This window comes from Eptesicus fuscus, chromosome 5, assembly GCF_027574615.1.
Source record: "Eptesicus fuscus isolate TK198812 chromosome 5, DD_ASM_mEF_20220401, whole genome shotgun sequence".
In the NCBI taxonomy this organism is placed as follows: Eukaryota; Metazoa; Chordata; class Mammalia; order Chiroptera; family Vespertilionidae; genus Eptesicus; species Eptesicus fuscus.
In genome coordinates, this window is record NC_072477.1 from 35,001,222 (window position 1) to 35,024,595 (window position 23,374).

The 23,374-nt window shown below is 42.6% G+C and overlaps 1 protein-coding gene and 1 non-coding gene across 4 annotated transcripts in view; one reads left to right on the top strand and one right to left on the bottom strand.

The window, feature by feature from the left end:
- The first annotated feature begins 5,593 nt into the window (after positions 1–5,593).
- ARMH4 (armadillo like helical domain containing 4) overlaps positions 5,594–23,374 on the top strand; it is a 101,274-nt gene continuing 83,493 nt past the window's right edge. For 2 of the 3 annotated variants that reach the window (XM_054716029.1, XM_054716031.1), the window contains exons 1-2: positions 6,855–6,886; positions 16,059–17,490. In XM_054716029.1, the coding sequence (XP_054572004.1) occupies positions 16,116–17,490 (1,375 nt within the window). In that variant the 5' untranslated portion in view covers positions 6,855–6,886; positions 16,059–16,115. Of the gene's footprint in view, positions 5,650–6,854; positions 6,887–16,058; positions 17,491–23,374 lie in introns of those variants that run through there. The other variant, XM_008139001.3, reaches the window with a different exon arrangement.
- On the bottom strand, positions 14,890–14,992 carry LOC114230696 (U6 spliceosomal RNA). The gene has a single exon (XR_003616661.1). It is a non-coding gene; the product is annotated as a U6 spliceosomal RNA (small nuclear RNA).

A 23,374-nucleotide genomic window follows, 5' to 3' on the forward strand; every position in this document is an offset into this window, starting at 1 on the left:
TCCTGCACGCCCCACACTGGGGACTGAACCTGCAACCTGGGCATGTGCCCTGACCAGGAATCGAACGGTGACCTCCCAGTTCACAAGTCGATGCTCAACCACTGAGCCACATTGGCCAGGTGGTGTGCTTTCTTCCTTACTTCTCTAGTTGTAGGACTTCCATTCAGCCAGCTTTCCAGTGATTCTGGATGATGATTGTTCTGTATTTTAGTTGTAATATTAATGTGGCTGTGGGAGGCGGAGAGTACAGGCATTTACTTACGCCGCCATCTTTCGAAATTTATCCTTTTTTAGAAACTTAGAACAAAAGAGAATAATGTCTTTCACTAATCTATTCCAGACTTCAAGAACTCTCTCTTACAAGAATGATTCCTTGAGCTTGAGCTCTGCTATTCCTTAGTAAAGTAATTTTCTTTAATTTTATCCTTGGTAAAGGCAGAGAAGAGTAAATATTTCTTTGCAACATAGGCAGAAAATATGCATACCATTATGTTAATAATAAATACCTCATGCCAATTATTTAAGATAAGAAATATATTAAAGTCATCAATTTATTTACCATTAGAAAAAGAGACATGGATGGAGATAAGACTCTTGTCTGACATCGTAAAGAGCAGTTCATATCTTTTCTATAGCTATAGACACCACTTTGAATATAGTTACTCATGATGACCAACTCATTTAGGATTAAAGAGTCTATTTCATAGGAGACATTAAACCTTTAATGTTCAAATCTCTTTAAAATAATTTTTACAAACAGTTTCACAAGAACATTATTTATGGCTGCCAAAAAAAGAAAAAGACAAGATTTCTTTTTTGTAAATGTTTTCACCCTTGGCTTTATCTAAAAAGTATCTTTTTAAATAGATGTACTATTCAGAAATTTTTGTCTGTGTACCTGCATTAGTAACTCCTTCCTCTCTTATCTTGCTTATTTCAAGGCAACAGCATAAAAACTTTTGTTAGAACCGAATAAGAACATTTGGGGCTTAAAGAAATTTAACACTTACTAAGGGAATATAGAAAATAACAAATTTTTTAAAAATAAGGAAGTATAAAGGATGTAATATTCTGCTTCTACAATAATAATAGATTTCTTGGGGGAGAGCAGAGAAGTAAGAGAATTCTTCTGGGTATTTACATAATAAGAGTTGAATATTATAGGTAAATATAATGAACTCATGTTGAGAGTTAAAAACAACTACAGTGTATAAAAACTTGCTGTTCTAAGGCTTTGTTTAAGGAAAATCATTTGTTATTGGATTCTTCCTACCTACTTATCTTCCCAATAAACTGCATACTTAAGACAATTTAGTAGGAAATAAAAATTTAAGCTCAATATCACTGAAATAGTCACATCAAATGTTCTGAGGGTTTCGGATGCAATGAAAACATCTATCAGAATTAATGAAACGGATTCTAACCATATTACCATTATTTACATCATCATCACCATCACCATTACCATTCAAATATTTATTGAATGTCCAGAGTGAGTAGAGTATACTTAGCAATACTATTTTACACTAGACTTGGCTCCTGGGAATTTCAACTTAAAAAATTAAAAGCAACCAGGAAGTCTCCAAACAAGAATGAGAGTCAGGGAGCGGTTGGGCAGAGAACATTGGGAGATGCTGAAAAGCTCATGTTCATAAAAGTGTTCGGAAAGCCAGAAAGGAAAGACAATCTTTTGTGGTGAAGAATATCCAATTTGTGGAAGACCCCTATTCTACCTAGAAGCTCCTGTCCTCTCCACTCATGCCTGGATTCCTTGTTGGGTGCCTTGGGAGCCTATAAGAACAACAGAAGCCAAGGAGGGAGTTTTAGAGGCTCAAAACTAAAGGGAGGGGGAAATCACGGGATGACAGGAAAGGTTTTGAGGAGATTCTAGGTAAACTCAGCCTTCCAGGAAGATTTTTCCTCATGGGTCTCTTTCATTTCATTTTGTTCTGTTGCCTCATGTACTTGTCACTCATGTAATTTCAAATGAAAACAAAACTGAACAAACTAAAACAAAATACATGCCCAGGAAACAGTGGTGCAGAGTCTGGGGAGGTCCTGCTGGCTGCTTGTCAAGAGCTCTTGTGTGAGCCGTTAAGTGGCACTTACCTTGGAAACGTCAGCTCCACTCACGGTCTTGTTCTCACTTTTGCGAGACCAGAAACCCATTCTTTTGTGGGCATCAGAAGTAGGTCTGTTACAAACAGACACACACAATCCAGCTCATATATCTCATTTCAGCAGTGCCTTATGGGCATTATACATGGGAAATCAAGGTGTCAGTTACTTGGTATCTGTGAAGCAGAATAAAGAGAATTAGCTGATATACTGTGAAGGACTTCTACCCAATTTAGTGATAGCCTTACCAAGGACACCCTAATGCTCAAGCCTGCATCGCCAATACTCTCCCCTCTGGGTGGCATTTGAATGGACATTGTCCACTTCTGGCTCTTGGGACTGATTGTCCTGTCCTTTGCTATATGCGACCAATTCCTTTCTGATATACAGTGAACTGCGTCCAGCACGGCCGGGGTGAACCTGAGGAGGGGCGGTGAAGGATTAAAGAAGACAGACAAGAGAATACAGCTGGGACCAGGTGGATCACTGCCTGGATGAGGAAACAGTGACACAGCCTGTAAGCCGAGTCTTTATTTTATAGTCAGAGCACACAAAGCAAAACAAGGGGAGTGGTCAACATGTTTACAATGTTCTTGCCAGGTTCAAATCTATTTCGTTACTCAAGCCTTGTTTGGCAGCACTTGCTGTACCTCCCACAGCCCACTAGCTACCTAGGAACAAGGGAGGACTTGCTAGGAGGGCTCTGCTCTCTAAGCTGGGACTTGTATGTGGCCCTGCCACAGGTCAATCCGAGGCTTGACCCTATAGCCGCTCCCTACAATAAAGGTTTTTACCAACCAGGACAAAGCAATCACCTAATACTGCAAAGTTAACCAGATAAAATACAGAATGCCCCGTTAAGTTTGAATTTCAGATACACAATAAATAATTTTTAGCATAAGTATGTCCCAAATACTGAATCAAAATTCTCTATTTTTACTTACTAACTCTGGCAACCCCAAATCTGCCTTCCTGAACTTCCTTGCTTACTTACCCTGATTGTAGTTTTGAGTGTTCCCAAACTCTTTGATGCACACATACAATTTCTTGCTTCACCTATAAAAGGTTAATAACATCCATTACCTGTGGATTTACTGATTTGACTTTTAGAGGACACTTTTCCTGATTTACAATTTGTGTGATGCTGGGCAGAAGAGTGGACCTTATTTTCACTGCTGTAGGGGGTGGGGAATAGGATAGGGAAAGTGTTGTAGGGGGTGGGGAATAGGATAGGGAAAGGCAGGGGCATGCTCCTTGGAGGAAAAGTGCCCTGGGAACTCTGTCCAAAGGGTTTTAAGGGCAGAGATTTTAGGGGAGGTCCCAGGGAAAGATCTTAATGGAATATTCAGTAGCTTTCCAGGTGTGTCCTTTCAGGGTTGTGATCTCCACGGATTGATTGGCCGGCACCAGGGCAGGGGGTTCTAATGTCAGCCCTGGTGGTTTTGTTGCTTACCTGGGCCTGGAGCTAAAATACAACTGAGGCCTAGATATTATCTCTAGGGAGGAAAAGTCAGGGGGTCCAAACTGCATGACAAACGATATGCTAGGGGAGGAAAAATAATCCTGGGGGCAAGGAGTCCATTGCTAGGGACCCGGGGCTTTCCACCCTGATGACCTCCTGTACGTGGCCCATGGTCCTTGTTCTGCTCATTAACTGCCTACAACACCGGCATTAGCTGTTGAGATGAACTGCATTAATCAGATTGCTTAAAGCAATATAAACTATTTTGGGAAGGATAAAAGACTAGTATAGAGGAGTTCCAATAAGATCACTTTACTTTTTGTGCATAGCTGAAATAATGTGCATCGAGGAAAAGGTTACTAGGAATTCTATTATGGGAGAAAGGTAATTTTGGAGAACGAAACTTAGCGTGTAAAGCAGGTGTGGGTAGTGGAGTTCTGTAGTGAGGATTTACAGTATCATGGATTTCTAAAAAAGAGAACACAAGAATGTTAGAGGGGTTCATAATGAGCGGGACAAAGATGTCAAAGAAACTGAACATTTTGTTTGTGTGTAGGGCTGGCATGTGCCGGCACCTGGAAGTCCTTCCTTCTTCTGTCTTCTATTGTATTTGGCCCTCTGGTCCAACCTCATTGATTAGGTTGTTTTAATTAGTACTATTATTTGCTGCATCTGGGTCAAGTAGACCCAATTTTGTGGTCTAGCTGGGAATCTCACCATATACTACATGACTTACAAATAAAATGTTGAAACACAACTTGGGCAGGCTGGGTGTGACTTATTCACCTGGTGGGTATTGAATCCAGGTAGAAGGCCTGGTCACAGTACAATGTGTGACATTGTATTGCATTGAATACACATAAAAAAAACATTATCTTATAGAGTCAATTCAACTCAATCACATTCCATTTAGCAACATTGTTGACTATCTTTTTTAGAAATACAAAGATAATATCTTCTAAAGAGGGGTGGAATAGGTAAGATAACTGCACACAATCGTGCATTGTGTTAGGTGTGTGGGGGGGGGTCAAAGGTGAAGGAGCTCTTAACTCTGACTTCAAGGAGTTTACAAATAACTGAATCAGAACTAAGACAGCTATTTAAAAGAAGGTAGTTACTAAATACAAGAGATAAGGCATGTGGAAAGTGCTTTGCAAATAGAAAGCGTTGTGAGGATTGTTCTAGAATGGGCCCCTCGTTCCTGACATCTCTTTTTACCTACAGTTAGGAGTAACAGAAAAAGAAAACAGTCCCCGAGATACTAAGAAAGGAGGTAATGAATAACCCGCCATTAGCCATAAGACCTTGGGCAAGTTATATAGCTTTCAGCCTCAACCTGCTCCCCTAGTAAATGGGGATTACCCAAATCGACCTTTCAGGGTTATTGGGGAGATCAAGCTGGTGATGAGGGAAGGAAACATATAGCCTTGTGCCTGACAGGAGCAAAGGGCTCAATAAACCGACTCCTTATTAGCACTTATTTTCAACTTCTCGGAGCGATTGTGAAAGGAACACTTTGTGTAGGGCTATTTTACGGGGTCCTATTTAGGGGCACGGCTACGCGGTACAATCTCCATAAGGAACGCCCTACAGTCCCCTACTTGCGCCCTTTGCCCTAACCAAGGACCAGAGAAATTCGAGCTCTTAGAGCGAAAACGGAGCCTGGTTTCCTCTTCGTAGACACAGAGGGAAAGCGGTCGCAGAAGCCCAGGCTTCAAAGAAGGGCAGCCCGGTGGGGGGTCTCGGGAAGGGGGACTCAGGCGCCCCGCCCCGAGCAGGACTCGCCCCCGCCGCTCCGTCCCCAGCGCAAAAGCAGAGGCGGGTAAGTGGGCTCCGAGGGGCGTGGGACGACCGCATCGGGTGTCAGGGGCAGCGAAGCCGGGGCGGGCACATCGTCCGTCCAATCCCTAGCCGTCAGGGCGGCCTCATGAATAAGCAACAAAGCGAAGCGCCCTCCCCCTTGGCATCGCAGACCGAGGAGCGGGCCGCCGCCGCTGCAGGGGCCGCCGCGGGGATGCCGAGCGCGGGCGCCGCCGCTCTCTGCGCGCTGCTCGGCTGAAGGCGCACAGGTGAGGACGGCCCGGCTCCTGCCACCGGGGCGGCCGTGGCTGCAGACCCAGGGCCGGGCAGAGACGGAGCCCCAGCCCCGGGCAGCGGGGGGTCGCCCGGGAGCTGTGCTGTCCGGGGAGCGCGGCAGTCAGGGGCGCGCCAGGCGTGCGCCCTGCGCCCCACAGTCGGAACGCGGTGCGTGGCGCGGGGTGCACCGGGGCCGCTCCGCGAGCGCTGGGCGCGGCGCAGGCCTCGCAGGACTCGCCGCACTCTTCGCTCCAGCCCAGCCCAGCCTCCCCGCTCCGCACCGGCAAGCGGGCCTTTGTGCTGGCGGAGCTTGCAGGACTAGCTGCTTTTGTGTGGGCTTCTCTTTCTTCTCTTCCTCCCCTCCCAGTCTCGCAGCGGTGATAGAGAAGTTCCCGAAGGCTGCGATTTGCTCTTTTCAAAGCATCGATCGCAGTGTCCCCGCTGCCACACAGTGCCCAGCAGCTGAGGAGCCAATGAGGGCTGGCTGCGGTGGCCACCGAAATGTGTTGTTTGTTACTTTGCAGAAAACAAACAGTTGAGTGCTTAGCGCAGAGATGTCCCTGAACCTCCTTCCTCAGACCCTGGCCGGTCCCCCCGCAGGAGGATGCTCCTTAGAAAGGGCACTTAGTTGGAAGGAGGGCCTGCGGATTAGACTCGGAGGTCAGGCTCTGCCTGAGAATCCAGGACGGGTTGTTGGGAGGTGCTGCCTGGAGGTGCCCAGATGGCTCGCGTACGGTCCTGGGCACTGGCAGAACCTGACCTGTGTAGATTCTGAACATGTAGAGCCCTGGCTGGTGAGGAAGCAGCCAAGGACTTTTAAGAGTTGGAGTTCTTCAAGATGAGAAACCTGCCTTCCCAAGCTGATCCCAAGGGTCTGCCAGGATCTTGGCACCTCATTTCAGGGCGGAGCTGCTGTGGAGGAGAGGAGAGAGGCTGCTTTAAAGTGTCTGCCTCCATCGTTTGGAAGTTTTAGTTTGAAACTTAAAGGGGAGAGGGAGTGGTTCACAATTCCACCCATAGACCCCTGAAGGATTTCTTCTACAGGGAGCAAAATGTGTGGCCAGCGTTTGCATGCCTCCCCCTCCTTTTTGTGTATTTCCCTGGTCACAAGGGAGGCTGTTGTGCTCCAAGGAGTCTCATTTAAGCCAAGAGCCTACAGAGTCACACATAGACTTCCTCACTCGCCCGCAGAACCTCACCAGCATCTACTGAAAGAAACTCAAAACCGGGGTAAGGTGTCACAGCATCAGAACGTTGGTACTCATTTTTTTTACACACAGTAGAGATTTAAGGTAGACTTACTTTTATGAATAAGGCAGGGTTGTCACATTTGTCCTGAGAATGAGCCAAACACTTCTGCGGCAGACTTGATACGGATTGTGTTTATTCACAAAACTCCCAAGGCTGAGGGAGTCTAATGTGGCTACAGCAACAGCTAACTAGGGAGATGCGGATTTGTCTTTGTTTTCATAGGAAGTTTCTTACCATTATGTTCTGGCATTTCGTGCTAAATTTTTCAAGGTCATAATTTGGTTCTACAGATACGGTGTGGTGCTAAATGTAAGGATAGCATCAATAGGAGGAAGCTGGGCTTACCTATTTCCACTCTTTGACTAAAGGTGTACTGCACTGTTTATTCAGCAGTTTGCCTGAAAAATTTGTGTGTGGAATTGTATTTTTGTTCACTGAATTTTGTTTATTCTCACAATAGGGAAGCTGGTGTTCCCAGGGAACCTGGGTTTAATCTCTGTAAAATGAAACTCATTTCCTACTAAGATGCGTGGTCAATCCTGTTGTTTTTTGTTTCCCCCCCCCCCTGTTGTGTCTACTTGGTGATTATAAGAAGAGTATCTGAATCAAATTTCTGCTTGAAATGTTACATATTATGTTTATTCCTTGAAATGTCTACCTGGGGATTGGATTACCTTCTCCTTAAATGCAGCTACTACTTAGAGACCTTGTATAGCAAATGAGGTTTGTGAAGCACAAAGAGCAGAAATGAAGTGTCAGATTGGGTCATTGAAAATAACTGTATGATGGATGGACAGGAGCTTGCTGATCAAGATTGATTAGGGCAGGATTCTGCAAATATCAGATGATTCCCTGGCCACTTTGTCTGTATGAGAAGCTGAAAGGCGAGGCTCCATGGACATAGCTAGGAGGAAAAAGGATGTTATGGATGCTTCAAATTGCTCACATTTCTGTAGTTTGAGGGCAATGCATGTCAGAACCACGCTAATGTGACTTAAATTCTTCAAACCATTTTCATGTCTATTATCACTTGCTTGGTTTTTCTTCCACCTTTTGAAGAAAACAGAATAAACATTCTTGTCTCCTTTTTGCAACAAGGAAACCACGTTTCAGTGATTTTGCCTAAGGTAGAGCTGGCACTTCAAGCCAGTGTTTAAATCTTCAAATCTAGCTTCTTTTACTAGGAATAAGATGATGTGGGCGGGGTGATAAGCACAGACATCTTCACTTGTCTCCAGTGCTACATTGCAGAGAATGGAGCTGTGGGCTCAATGTGTAGAACTTAGTTGTGACCTGCAGGAACGGGAAGCCCTGCGCAGGGAGTTGCCAGAGTAACCATCTGAACCTGCGCACTTACCCTCTTCCTGGGGGACCATGCTTTTCCTTGTGGTTACTCTATTCTCCCTCCTTCCTCTGTGGTCAGACATGCTGCTGAAAGGATCATCAGTCATTCCAGCTACTTAATTTATAGTGAAACATGACGGGTCAGATGATCTTAAAGCCACTGTATCGGGCCAAAACACAGTGAATCGGAAGGGTACCTTAATGCTGTGTGCCACTGTTGGGCTAATAGGATTAGAGTCTTGATAAGCCTTGTTCTAGACCCGTGGTCGGCAAACTGTGGCTCGCGAGCCACATGCGCCTCTTTGGCCCCTTGAGTTTTTAGCAAAGGCCAGCTTAGGAGTACCCTAATTAAGTTAATAACAATGTACCTACCTATATAGTTTAAGTTTAAAAAATTTGGCTCTCAAAAGAAATTTCAATCGTTGTACTGTTGATATTTGGCTCTGTTGACTAATGAATCTGCCGACCACTGCTCTAGACAAATGAAAAAGCTTTGGCAGTGAGGGTCTTCAGGATTACAAGAAAAGGTAAGGCAATGACAAATTCATCATTGAGGGTCAGGAAAAACACAAAAAGGAAAGATGATCAAGACACAGACAAGGAAGGGAAAGAGTTTCCTGTTCCCTCATCAATCACAGATTCACTAATTGGGTTTTTAAAGGTGAGATGGTAACTGGGAAGCAAGTCGATCTGAAGCTCTGAAACTTGTCACTTGTTACTGTTGATCTAGTTTTTAAAATGAAATAAACACTGAAAACCTAAAATGTAGCAGAGATGAGAACACTGAAGTTATTATTATTATTAAAATAACACATTGACAGTGTAGCCAAAATTGACTACGTGAAGAACATGACATACAATTATATATGGACTAGAGGCCCGGTGCACAAAATTTGTGCACTCAGGGGTTGGGATTCCTCAGCCTGGATTGCAAGAGGGCGCAGGCCAGGCTGAGGGACCCCACCAGTGCATGATCGGGGCAGGAAGGGACCCGGGAGGTTGGCCAGCCGGAGAGGGACCGAGGGAGGGCTCCAGGGCGTGTCTGGCCCGTCTCGCTCAGTCCCTATCAGCCGGACCCCAGCAGCAAGCTAACCTACTGGTTGGAGTGTCTGCCCCCTGGTGGTCAGTGCACATCATAGCGACTAGTTGACTGGTCAACTGTCTGCCCCCTGGTGGTCAGTACGCATCATAGCAACTGGTTGACCAGTCAACTGTCTGCCCCCTGGTGTTCAGTGCACGTCATAGCGAGTGGTTGAGTAGCTTTAGTATATCATTAGCATATTATGCTTTGATTGGTTGAATGGCTGGACTACCAGACACTTAACATATTAGGCTTTTATTGCATAGGATAGACCATGAAATGTCATTGAAAATCTTACAATATAAAATGGAGACTCTGCTCACATTCTTTTTCACATTCTTAAGTGGTTATTTATATTCACTTCACACCAGCAAATATTTATTGAACACCTCCTCTATGTGCCTAGCAATTATATGGCAAGCAGAGGAAGCTAAAAGATCAGTGTTTGTATGGAAGGAACATAACTTTATTTGAGGCGACCAGATTTACAGACATAATTATTTGTGCTAGAGAACGTGGGAGAAGGGTGGGAAGAGAATGGGCGAGGCAATTTTGTGACAAGAGTTAGTACACAGGATGTGACCTGGGGGAGGCCAGGGTGTGGTTACCTAGGGTAGGGGAGAAGGAAGGAACTCTGACTAGTGTGGTGCCATGAGCAAAACTTAGGAACCTGAAATGAGTATGGCACAGAAGAGGGCAATATACCCACTTGGCGATGGTGTCTGTATTGGGCACTAGTGCTGTGGGGTTGCATTACTGATATGGAGCTTGGCAGTTGTATGTTTGGGGACCTTATGTATTTTCGGAAGGCAGAGAGTTGTAGTGGCAAAGGCAGGGAACTGGAAGTCTGATAGAATTCACAAGTTTAGAAACAGACATGATCACATAGGCAATTTAATTCTCCTCGACCAGCCTGCAGTTTTCTCATCTAACAAAGAATGGGATGATGGTAGTACCTATCTCATTAGGTTATTGTTAGGATTAAATAAGATAATTTATACAAGGCACTTACAACACTTGACTTATAGCATCGCCAAATGGTAGTCATTTTTAATTGATTATTGTCATTTTTATTCTTAAGAATAAACCACTGGATTGTATGAAATGGATTGGAGAGGAGAGAGTCTGAAAACGATAATTAAGAGGCAATTAAAATAATAACACTTCAGTGATGTGACAGAAGGGACAATTCCAAGAGATATTGTGAGGAAGGATCCACAGGAGTTGTGAATCTAAAATATAAAAGAGAGAAGAGTTCAAGATGACACCGAAGATTTTTGATTGAGTTTATTTTAAGATAATTGAGACACACAATTCTAATAAGCAATGAAATCTCTCCCCCTCATCTCCCCCAGCAAAGCATAGTGTAGGTGAAGTGTAGATGAAGAAGATGGCATGTTTTAGGTGGCATCCAAGTAACTTCCAGTAGACGAGGAGAATCTGAGGTTAGGCAGCTTTCTTCCTGAAACCCCAAACCAGCTATTTATGGTATTTGTGTTTATCCCAAGAAAATAAAAATATCAAGCAGATTGTCACCAGTTTTTTTTTTTTTTTTTTTGTTTTTGCAAACTCCACAGCCCTCCTATGTCTTGAGTACTCTTAGGGTAACACTCATGTTCCTTATGAATTACACCTGCAACCCACTTTACTTTGAACAAAGTGGCATTGTCACTGCTGCGGATGTGTTTCATGCTGGTCCCCTTTGTGTGTGTTTGGGTAATACACCGAACAATGCAAGTATAAATTCTAATTGGAAGAATAGTGACGGAGTGTTTTAAAAAACGGGTGATTAAGTCTAGCAAGATGGCTAAGGCTTTATTTATTTTTATGTTGTCTTTCATGTGTCTTTGAAACTCGAGTATGCCTAGACTTGACACAGAACCAGATTCTGGACTGTATCTATTTAAGATCGTCAGAGATAACGCTTGACAGGACAGCTTATCTGCCCGCTGGTGGCAGAAATGCCGCCAGGACTGCTGAGCCATTAGCATACCTTGATAGCGAGTGATGGACAAGGTGCTCCTGACGTGCTCTGGCAGGCACGCTTTTTAAGCTGTTAGAAGCTAATATCCATGATCAGTTAGCAGTTGGGTTAGAGTTTCTTTATCTGAATTAATTTGCCCTGATGGATATAACGAAGGGAAAGCAGCATCCAAAGTTACAGTGTGAAGGAAACGTTCGAGAAATCTTCTTTTGTTTGTTTACTAAATATTCGTATCATTGAGACAAATGATTCTAATAGGCAATGAAGTCCCACCTCTCTTTCTCCCCCAGCACAGCGAGCCATAGACATTCATCTGTTTGTTCAGCCAATATTTACTGAGCATTTCCTCTGTGCCAGGGAGAGGATACCATGCCGAGGACAAAAGAAAAGGCCTTCAAAATATGGTTGCAGGTGGTTATATAGGTTTAGAAATACTGTCATTGAATTGACAATGGTCAGTCTTTTTTTTATTTATTCTGTAATGTCCTGCAGCTCCCCGTGGGGGACACCAAGCTCATGGGAGGGACTACGTGAAGCTGTTCTGTGCTTTGAAAGATGGAGGAAGACCTGGAACTTGAAGGTCATCTACCAATTCATCTGAGTTGCAGCATGTCCCCTGCTGCCATTTCTACAGGCTGTCTTTCCTGCTTCTTTTAGAGTTCAGGCGTCCTTTTGAATAGTGGAGAGAAGGAGCATATGGCCACAATACACAGACATAGAATAGGCTAGCAGTTCACCCCACTTTCCTGCTGTAATTGGATTTAGAAAGCAGGTGGCCAACACTTAATTACAGAAGGAAAGTCTTTTAGAGCAATGGCAGAATTCCTTCCACACAAATACTCTAAAGCTCAAGAGCTAGGTGAACATAAAACCTTGAAGGAAAACTTGGTTTTGGAAGGCAGTTGAGATTATACTAAATCTTAATTCTTTGCCTCTCCCCTGCCCAGTCTGATTTGATCACAAAATTCTCCTCTGGGTCCACATAACTCTAGAACATATTAAATAAAATGCAAAGCATTCGTTCAATCATTTGGGTGCCTTGCCTGCTCAGTGGCAAAATTGTGGGAATATAAAGATACTGTGTTTTTATTTTATGTCATATAGATAAAAATGTGAAAATGGAATAATGGAGGTAGAAGGAATTTCAAAGATTATTTTAACTCCTCATTTCGTCAAAGGAGAAACTGAAGCTATTTGGCCAATATCACATAGCAAGTTTTTTAAAATTTATTTTTATTTTTTTATTGATTTCAGAGAGGAAGGGAGAGTGGGAGAGAGAAAGGGGAGGGAGAAAGGGAGAGAGAGAAAGAGAGGTAAACATCAATGATGAGAGAGAATAATTGATCCACTGCCTCCTGCAAGCCCCCTTCTGGGGATTGAGTCCAAAACCCAAGAATGTGCCCTTGACTGGAATCAAACCCAGGACCTTTCAGTCCGCAGGCCAACACTCTATCCACTGAGCCAAACCAGCCAGGGCTCACATAGCAAGTTTTAACAACAGTGAAGCTAGGAGTCAGGAATCATTTTTCTGATGCTAGTCCACGACCCTCTAAACTTTACTGCCACCATTATGGGCCTCCCCCCGCCCCCCCCCCCCCCAGGTGTTTTTTTTAAATTTCAGATTTATTTATTTGTTTATTGTTTTTTAAATCCTCACCAGAGGATAATTTCTCATTTGTTTTTAGAGAGAGGGAAAGACAGAGAGAAATATCGATGTGAGAGAAACACATAGATTGATTGTGCCCAGAGCAGGGCCCGGCCTGGGGAGAAGCCTGCAACCAAGGTATACGCCCTTGATCAGAATCCAACCCGGGCCCTTTGGTCCACAGTCCCACACTCTATCCACTGAACCAAACGGACCAGGGCTCCTTCCCCACCCCCACTCCCAGGTTTTTATCCAGAAGCATGGGAGCTTGTAGGCTAAGTTTTTAGGCTACACCCTCCCTTTTCTGGGATGTTTAGTAAGATTTCATGGAATGGGAAAATATTTGTTTAGGAAAGGGCAGCTCTCTGAACAGATCAGAAATGAACCAGAGTCCTGCAGCTTTTTCATATCTTCCACTATATAGGGTTTCATAGTTCAACTTGTCTGCACAGAAATATGAAGGTGTAATGTCATCAACTATGAGCACTCATGCTTTACAGCTCTCATGTATTTTTGTTTTAAGGAAGGAAAATAGAGGCAGCAGGCCAACTGCTGTTACCAAATCTGTTACCTGGGTACGAACTGGGATGCTTTGTGGCTCATCTAAAGTGATAACTAATAGCCCTTGCCATTCCCTCTTTGTCAGATATCTTTTCCATATTCTCTCGTTTTAAAACCATGCTAGCTACACGACTGTATGTAATTTAATATTTAAATAAAATTGGTTCAGACCTTCATCCTACCTATGGGGAAATTTAACATCTCACTATCTCTGAGGATTCTTGGCAGGGGCTGGGCAGTGGCTTATATTTCTCCTAGTCACCTTTGGCTTTGATGGTCTTCTGCTGCTAAATTTATGTTCCCTGACATGCTGTTGCTTTTCTTTACTTGGCCCTAGGGCACCTCATGACATCAGCCCATTCCTGTATTCTCCCAAAGTACTGTGGATTCAAGCTTTTTGTGTAACAGATTACCTCCAAACTTGGTGGCGATAAATGTTTATTATCTCATCCCATTTCTGTGCAGTAGGAATTTGGGAATAGCTTAACTGGGTGGTCTGGCTCAAGGTCTCTTAAGAAGTTGTAGTTGAGATGTCAGCTGGGGCTGTAGTCATCTGAAGGCTTGACTGGGGCCAGAGGATCCGCTTCCAAGATGACTCATTGATGTGGTGCTGGGAGTTCGGCAAGATGCCTCAGGTCTGCATCCAGGGGTTCCTCTTTCCTCATCTAGAAAAGTTCACCCTTCTTTTTTTCAGCAGCCATCGAGGACTAGAGACTTGACCTTTTCTCTGCTTCAGAAGGATCTATAAGACTAGATGGGATAACACTGTGAAAGCTTTGAACGCCTTCAGGGGAAAGGGCCTTATGAAAATGTGAAATTTTATATTTTATGTGTGCACACCACATGCTTAAACCAGATAGTTTAATCATTAGCCATGAAAGAAAGAAAAGGTTTAACTTTTATAAAGTTTCTTATTTTAGAATTTTCATTCGTAGGTTTAATTTTCTAGCATACCTGCAGCATCTGAGAAATTTCTGATGATGGGAAAAGAAAGGGCTCTACTCAGCCAAATAGATGAAAAAGAACTAAAACCTTTTAAGTTTTTGGGAAAATGATCAGTTTTGATATAGTTTTAGTTGTGATGAGAGTGAGTAGTGTGTGGTTTTTTTTAATACAGTGAATCTTAATATTACAAGAATGTGTTTTCAGTAAAGATTGTTAATTTAATATGTGTATTGGTTCTCTTAAAATATTTATTTCTCTTAATAAATACACTTACATTAACGCTGACCTTTTCTTTCTACATTTTAAACATGAAGGTTTTGCTTATAATTTTTATAGTTGTAGAGAAAAGAAATAATTTTTTAAATTTAAAGACAATTTACTTGAAAACATTTACATATTTTTATTTTATTATTATTATTTTTAAAAACATGGAGCGCTTCATGAATTTGTGTGTCATTCTTTGCAGGGGCCATGCTAATCTTTGTATCATTCCAATTTTAGTATATGTGCTGCCAAAGTGAGCACTCATTTATATTTTTTTAAAAACTCATGAATGTAACTGGTATTCAGTATTTTGTGATGACATCTACACTAATAAAAGAGAAAGATGCAAATTGACCGTATCTTCGTGACGCTCACCAGACAATCAGGAGTGAGTATGCAAATTAACCCAACAAAGATGGCGGGTTAATTTGCATACACAGGTGTAGAGCGGCCTGGGGCAGGATGCTTGTGTCATCGCCATGGCGACGATGCAGGCGTTCTGCACCGTCCCAGCCACTCTGAGCCTCTGGGCAGTGTGGGAAGGCAGAAAGGTGGCTCCGGGCCAGAGCAAAGGTGGTGCCAGCAGCCAGGGGAAGGAAGGCCCATTCTTGCACGAATCTTCGTGCATTGGGTCTCTAGTATATATAAAAGCCTAAGCGACTGGTTGTTTGGTCAACCGGTCACTATGATGCGCACTGACCACCAGGGGGCAGACACTCAATGCAGGAGCTGCTCCCTGGTGGTCAGTGTGCTCCCACAGCCAACCTCCCGCAGCCAGCCAACCTCCGGCTGTCCCTCCCCTAGGCCAGCTGGCCAACCTCCCACAGTCCCTCTGGCCCCAATCGGCCCTGATCACCAGCCAGGCCTAGTGACCCCCACCTGTGTGCTAATTCATGCACCAGGCCTCTAGTTTTAAAATATACTTAAAACGTTCTTTGACTGTAATGTAAGTAAATGTAAGATTTACTTTTTATATCCTGGACATTTCTGCAGTCACTTGACTACATGATGAATAGAGGAATTTGGGGAGAATAATGTGACTCCAAAGGTAGTTTATTTCAAGTAGGTATTTAGGAAACAATGAACTGAGTACTTGAACTATGTGTACCTTTTTCCAGAGAGCATCACATTAAATCAGCTGCAGAATTCAGAAGGGAAAAATGAACTGGGTTATCCATGTCTCAAAGGTACAAAGAAATAGAACAGTCCTCTCTTACACGCCATCTCTGAGCATAAAGTCAAGGAGATTATTTAACTCATGGTTTCAAAGGGGCTTATTTACAAAATATATTTATATGACAGTTTGATATGCTTTGTTTTTCTGCAGGACTCAATCACTGCAGTTGTCAACTCTGCCATTTTATGTGCACATTTCTCTTCCACTATGAGAAGTCCAATAGTATTGTACATCTGCCTGGCTTTCTGTAGCCATCTGCTTCTCAACGGTGCCACACAATGTTTGGCCTTCCCCAAAGTGGAAAGACGGGAGATAGCACATGCTCATGAAAGAAGAGGGCAGCCTGAGAGGATAAACACGGATGACCTAGAAAATAGCTCCCTTGCTTCAAAGGGCACTCCCCAACCCGTGGTCTCCGAAGATCCAATGATAGTGTTGGCGGGACCATCAGCAATGCCGTTAAATAAAGTGTCCCCTCTTAACAAAGAAGCCCATTCTACAGGAGCTGGGCTCATGCAGCCTAATAGCCCTGGTGTCGACACTGCTACTGAGCCAGTGGTCCCAGCGGGGGAAGAAGTGGTTGGTTCCAGCCAGCCAGAGAGAACGTCTCCCGAAAGCCTGCTTCCCAAGGCCATGGTGAGCAACCCTGTCATGGCAACTGGTTCTTGGAACGTGGACGAGAAGGAGGAGCTGTTTAGTAGTACCAACACTGAGCCCACTGGAGAAGGGACTGCCGAAGCAACACAACGTTTTCTGAAGTCTGTGGACAATCAGTCGTTTACAACTGCAAGTCAGGGAGGCGTTAGTCTGGGGCATTCACCTTCATCCTATGTGAACACTAGCAAAATACCAACCACCGATCCAAGGACTGAGAAATTTGAAGCAGACACAGATCAGAGGGTAACTCCTTTTCCTGGTGCAGAGCCCATAGCGGGCACTGAGCCCGGAGGCCTCAAGTCTGATAGGGAGAAGCCTTCACAGATGACAGCTGGTAATACCCAGGCTACTGCCACCACGCACGGGCTTGCAACCTCCGAGCACAGCCTGAGTGTTGAGGCAGAAACTGACAGCCTGCTAGGAGCCCCAGAAGTCACAGTGAGTGTCAGCACAGCTGTTCCAGCGACCTCTGTCGCAGGCGATGAGTGGGATGACACCAAATTAGAGAGCGTAAGCCAGATAAAGACCCCCAGGCTTGGAGACAATACAGAGACTCCGATGAGAATGGAAACGTCTCCGACAGCCCAAGTAAGCCCTCATGGTGTGGAAGGCATGGAAGGGGACGAAGCTTTGACAGAGGCTGCACAGATGGGTCTGGGGCTGCCTGAAGGGGAGACCCACTCGGAGACGGCCCTGCTAATAGCACATGGGGAGGGGAGATCATCTGCCTTCACGGATCAGATTGCCTTGACTCCCACAAGTCCGATGGAAGACACAAAAGTCTCTGTTGCGAACGTGTTTCAAAACACTGCCGACTCCATGGAACCCACCATGGAAGACGATGCCATGTTTTTCTCAGAGACCACTGTTCCCATCTCAGACTATGAGTCTGAGGCTTATCAACCACTGAGAAATGCATTTGAAGGTAAAAGAAACAAAAAACAAGCTTTGTTTAATTTGGCGTGCTTCAATTTGGTTTTCTTATTTTTTTAAAATGGAAATATAATTGTCATTTAACATTGTACGAGTTTTAGGTGTTTTATTTTTTAAAAGTGACGATTTAAAAATAACTTCTCTATGCCACCTCCTGCTTCCATGGGAAACTGTCATTAGGCATGTGGTGGGCGGGAGTGAGGGTCACACCCTGTGTGTGCAGGATGCTCTATGAGCCTCTGGAGTGCCCTGAGCTTTCTACCCGGGTGGATTGCCTATAGCTTCCTGGTGGCCACAGTGGAAACAAACCACCCTCAGAACCAGAAATCTGGGAAGCCTAATTCCCAAGCAGTGCGTGAATTTTCTTTCCTAAAACTTCAGGGAATCGTGATAATCTGAAATGACCCCATGGATTTTCCTGGCTGGCTGCTACAGCTGTGTAGCATTCAGTGCCCACATCCATCTGTGATGCCAAGGTTTTGTGCAACATGAGAGCATTCCCCCCCCTCCCCCCCCCAACCTCCCCAAGGTGTAACATTCACTGGGGAAGTGAGGAAGAGGTGATGGTGTGAGAGATAAAATATCTAATCTTTTTACCTGTAGGCAGAATCAGCCCTCACTTGGTGCTTATTATCAGTTATCCAAGGACAGCAACAACAAAGAAAATTAGCTGAGACATCCATGAAGCAAATATTAGAACCAAATATATTACTGGCAGCAACTGAATTTAAAGGAACTGTATTTTGTGCATTTTAGGATATTTAAGTACTGTAATTCTTTCACTGAGGGGTTATAGATGGAGACAGATGAACTCATTTTTTTATTTGCCTTAAAATGACTTTGGATCTCTGTTAAAAAAAATAAGTTGTTGCCCTAATCGGTTTGGCTCAGTGGATAGAGCGTTGGCCTTCGAACTGAAGGGTCCCAGGTTAGATTCCAGTCAAGGGCATGTACCCTTCATTTGTTCAATATTGGTTTAACAAATATTTATTGAGTGTCCACTATGGGCCGCACTCTGACACCCTTAGATATATATTAATAAAAAACCAAAACAAGAAAAAAAAAAAAAAAAGGGCATGTACCTTGGTTGTGGGCACCTCTCCAGTAGGGGGTGTGCAGGAGGCAGCTGATCGATGTTTCTAACTCTCTATCCCTCTCTCTTCCTCTCTGTAAAAAATCAATGAAATATTTATTAAAAAAAGAAGTTATCTAAGTTTTAATGAAAAGCAAAAGTACACAAATAAAAATACATAAAAATTATACCCAAATAGGTATATATAGACCAGTGGTATTTAAATGGGGACAGTTTGTCTCTCCCCACCCCATCATTTGGCAATGTTTGGAGCCATTTTTGGTTGTCCCAGCAGAGCGGTGCTGCTGACTACTGGCACTAGTGGGTAGAGGCCACGGATGTTGCTACATACCCTACAGAGCACAGGACAGCTCCCCAAAAACAAAGATTTAACTGAGCCAAAATGTCAACAGTGCTGGGAAGCCCTGATATAGACTTAATATTCTTCCAACACTTCATTATGAAAATGTATAAATATATAGGAAAATGTGAAGGAATTAGGTATATGTTTAAGTGGTATAATAAACAATGTAGGATACTAATTTACAGATGGATGTAAAAATACTCCTATCCTTGATATTTTTTTTTGCCAAAAAGCTTTAGGTAAATATTTATCTCAAAGTATTAACCATATAGGGTTTTTTTTTTTTTACTTTGTTTTCCCCAAAAGAAGTTCATCTAGAAATAAGGGGGAGAAAAAACCTATACAGGTAAGTCTTCTCAGCTGCCTCGGTTCTGCACTGCGTATGGCTCTTGGCCTTTACATGCGTGAGTGTTACCAACTGACAAGCCTTACATTTGTTGCTGATGGATAATATTTTTCTTTTATTATGTGTGGTTGGTTAGATAACAGCTTGGACAAGGAAAGACAGTGTAACTTGCATATGCTCATTCCGATTTGTTTTGGAATATGTACAGCTTGTTACTTCTGCTAAGTAGACTAATTAATGGAAACTATCAAATTAGTGATATGTTTTATAAAATGTTATTGGTATTGAATTAAATGATAAAAGATTGAATTTTACATGTCCAATTCATTTTTTTAAAAGACTGAAAAACCGCCCTAGCCAGTTTGGCTTAGTGGATAGAGCATTGGACTGCGACTGGAAGGTCCCAGGTTTGAGTCCGGCCAAGGGCACATGCTCAGGTTGCAGGCTCAATCCCCAGTAGGGGGTGTGCAGGAGGCAACCGATCAATGATACTCTCTTATCATGGATGTTTCTATTTCATCCTCCCTCTCCCTTCCTCTCTGAAATCAATAAAAACATATTAAAAAAATAAAATATGTAAAAAACTGAAAGACCCACTATAATGTAAGTTTTCATAGAAGCTTCCAGAAAATGTTTTGTAAGTTGGTTTTTAAGTTCATGAAGAGAGTTGAGTTCACATGACCAGGAAGATATTAGATATGACAGAACAAGAAGTTTACTTAAATTCTCTGTAACACTTTAAGGTATTCCTGGAGCATTAAATCATATAGTTCCAGATTATTCATTGCACAATTTAATCCATGATTCTTATGTATTAGACTTGCATTAGCTTCTATTAATGCAGCCTAAAAAGTAAAATGAGTTTGGTAATTGTCTGATTATTATTTTGAGTATTGAGTGTAGTCCTTACTGAGGTGTGACTGCCTCACTTTTAATGGGCAACTTCTTTTTATTTCTAAAACAAACACTGTCTGGTGCCTAGTAGGTGCTCAATAAATACTGGGTCAGTGAATGAGTAAATGAGGAATGAGAACTTTTCAGACTGAAATTATCCAATTTGACTGTCTGCATTGTCCAAATTAATCAAACAGCTTCTAAACGTTCTTCATAGAGAAGCAATCAAATAATTCCTTTCGCTTATTTATTTATTTATTTAGTCCCATAGAGTTAAAACGAATGTGTGAAAAATTGAGATTGTTGGCAACAGTAGTTAAGGAATAGCCAAAAAGCTTTCTACCCATTTTCTGGTGATTATAAGTATTTTTCAAAATTAAGCAATTCAAATGCCAATCATTTTAGTTCTCGGGACTACTTAGGACATTATCTTTTTCAGTATATGCAATGATTTCTTGGTGTTTGGGGCATTATGAACGGATGAGTACCCTGAGATTATCAGTCTTCGGATTCAGCCTGTTCTTCAGCTGGTTCAGTTGAAGATCAGGTTTTAAAAGTAATTATGATAATTACTATATTTTATTTCTACAGGAAGTAGAAAGAATGAGAAATGTGGAGAATTTTCCCCCAATTTTTATTTAGAAAATTTTATATTTTTTCATCACCATTTATCCCCCCTATACTCTCTTCCACCTCCACCTCTCCCCCTCCCCCACCCCCACAATCCCCACACTGTTGTCCATGTATATGCCTTCTTTCTCTTTTTAAATTTTTTTGCTCAATCCCTATCTCTCTCTACCTAGCCCCTCCCCCCTTCCAGCTGTCAGCCTGCTCTCTATCTATGCATTTGTCTCTATTTTGCTTGGTAGAGAAATTTTGGATGTTATTTTAAAATTTAATTTAATTAAAAAATATATATTTCTATTTTTATTGATTTCAGAGAGGAAGGGAGAGGGAAAGAGAGATAGAAAAATCAACGATGAAAGAGAATCATTGATGGGCTGCCTCCTGCAAGCCCCCCACTGGGGATCGAACCTGTAACTGGGGTATGTGCCCTGACTGGGGATCGAACTGTGATCTCTTGGTTCACAGGTCGATGCGCAACCACTGAGCCACGTCAGCCTGGCTGGATGTTATTTTTTAAATTCTCATTACTATTTATAGTTCTCACTCTTTTTTTCTCTAACAGTAGTCACTTATTCCAAAGTACTATGTCATTTTGATTTCTTGCTATTTCATGAAACTATGACAATAGACTGTAAATTTATTTTTACATATTTGTTCTCAAAAGTGTTCATTATGCTTTCAAAAATGAGGGCAACATAAAGAATGCTTACTGCTTAAAATGATAAAACTATACATTATTATCTTTTTATGGTGGAGTATTGTCTTAGGTGCTAGAGGTACAAAAAGGGCAATGAATCCTGGCTCTCAAGAGATTTACAGTCTCATTGGAGAAAGGAAGAAGGAAGCAAAACTTAAACAATGGTACAAAGTGCAAATATGAAGTCTGTGTAAGAACCTTACTGTAACTCACATTGCCCTTTAACAGGTATGTCAGTACATCAAATATAAACATCTCTTCACTTCAAAGGAAAAAATAGTCTAAACTGAATGGGGACCAGGAAAAGGAACTGTTTGTATTGAAAAACCTACAAACCCTATTTTAAAACACATAAATTGTTTCCAAAGAAAAGTATTTTAAGTAATAGGAAGTACCATGATGTCATTAATAAATATTAGAGGAAACCTTTTCAGCTATCCCTAGAATGCTATATATTTTTTAATTTATCACTTACTGGACTTGCTAATAAGCTATGAATCTAGAATTAGTATTTAAAAAAGAGAGATAATAGGGTCTTCTAGAAATTAAATTTTAATAGTGGCTCAGTATTTGAAATTTGCAGCACAATTCCTCTCTAAGAAGGGGGCAAATATTGACCCTTATAAATAATCTGTAATAATTTATTTTAGGGGATTAGAACATAAAGAAAGGGACCTTGGACAGATACATATATCCCACAGGTCTGTTTCATTCTCTTTTATGATCTAAAAGCAAACGCAGACCTATGGATTGTTCCTCGGACTGCGGCAGGATGTCCATGCTCATGGCTGAAGAATGTCCCATTGTGTATATACACTGAGTGGCCAGATTATTATGATCTCTGAACGCATAATAGTCTGGCCACTCAGTGTATATCCTATATAATAAAAAGGCTAATATGCAAATTGTCCCCTCGACCAGGAGTTCGACCAGCAGGCAGGCTGGCGAACTGCCCATGTCCCCTCCCCCTGGCCAGGCTGGCCGGACCCCACCCATTCACGAATTCATGCACCGGGCCTCTAATACACACACACACACACACACACACACACACACACACACACACACTCTCTGGGTGGCCAGATTATTATGCGTTCAGAGATCATAATAATCTGGCCACTCAGTGTATGTACTACAAGTTCTTTATTCATTCATCCATTGACAGGCATAGTTAGCACAGTGGTTAAGAGCACTGCCGATGTAATCTTAGGCAAGTTCCTTAGCTTCTTTAAACCTAAGTTGTTTATAAAACAAGTAATAATAGCTGATATTTATTAAATACTTATCAAGTACTGGGCATGTTCCAAAGGTTTTACATGTGTCACGTAATTTTTTTAAAAAATATATTTTTATTGATTTTTCACAGAGAGGAAGAGAGAGGGATAGAGAGTTAGAAACATCGATGAGAGAGAAACATCGATCAGCTGCCTCTTGCACACCCCCCACTGGGGATGTGCCCGCAACCAAGGTACATGCCCTTGACCGGAATCGAACCTGGGACCCTTCAGTCCGCAGGCCGACGCTCTATCCACTGAGCCAAACCGGTTTCGGCATGTGTCACGTAATTAATCTTTGTAACAATTCTGTGAGATAGATACTATTCTTCCCATTTTCTAGCTAAGGAAACTCAAGTCCCAGAAATGTTAAGTAATTTGTTCTAGGTCACACAGCTGGTAGGTGGCTGAGTCAGAATTCAGACCCAGGCAAATTGACTCTTGAACCTGCATTCTTGACCACTATGATAGATGGCTTCCATGGAATGATATTACTACGTACCTCTCCTTATTACATGTGGGAAGATAAAATAACATAATGTCCACCATGCACTTAGCTTTTTTTGTGTGTGTTTGGCCTTAATAGAAAGTCAGGAAACATT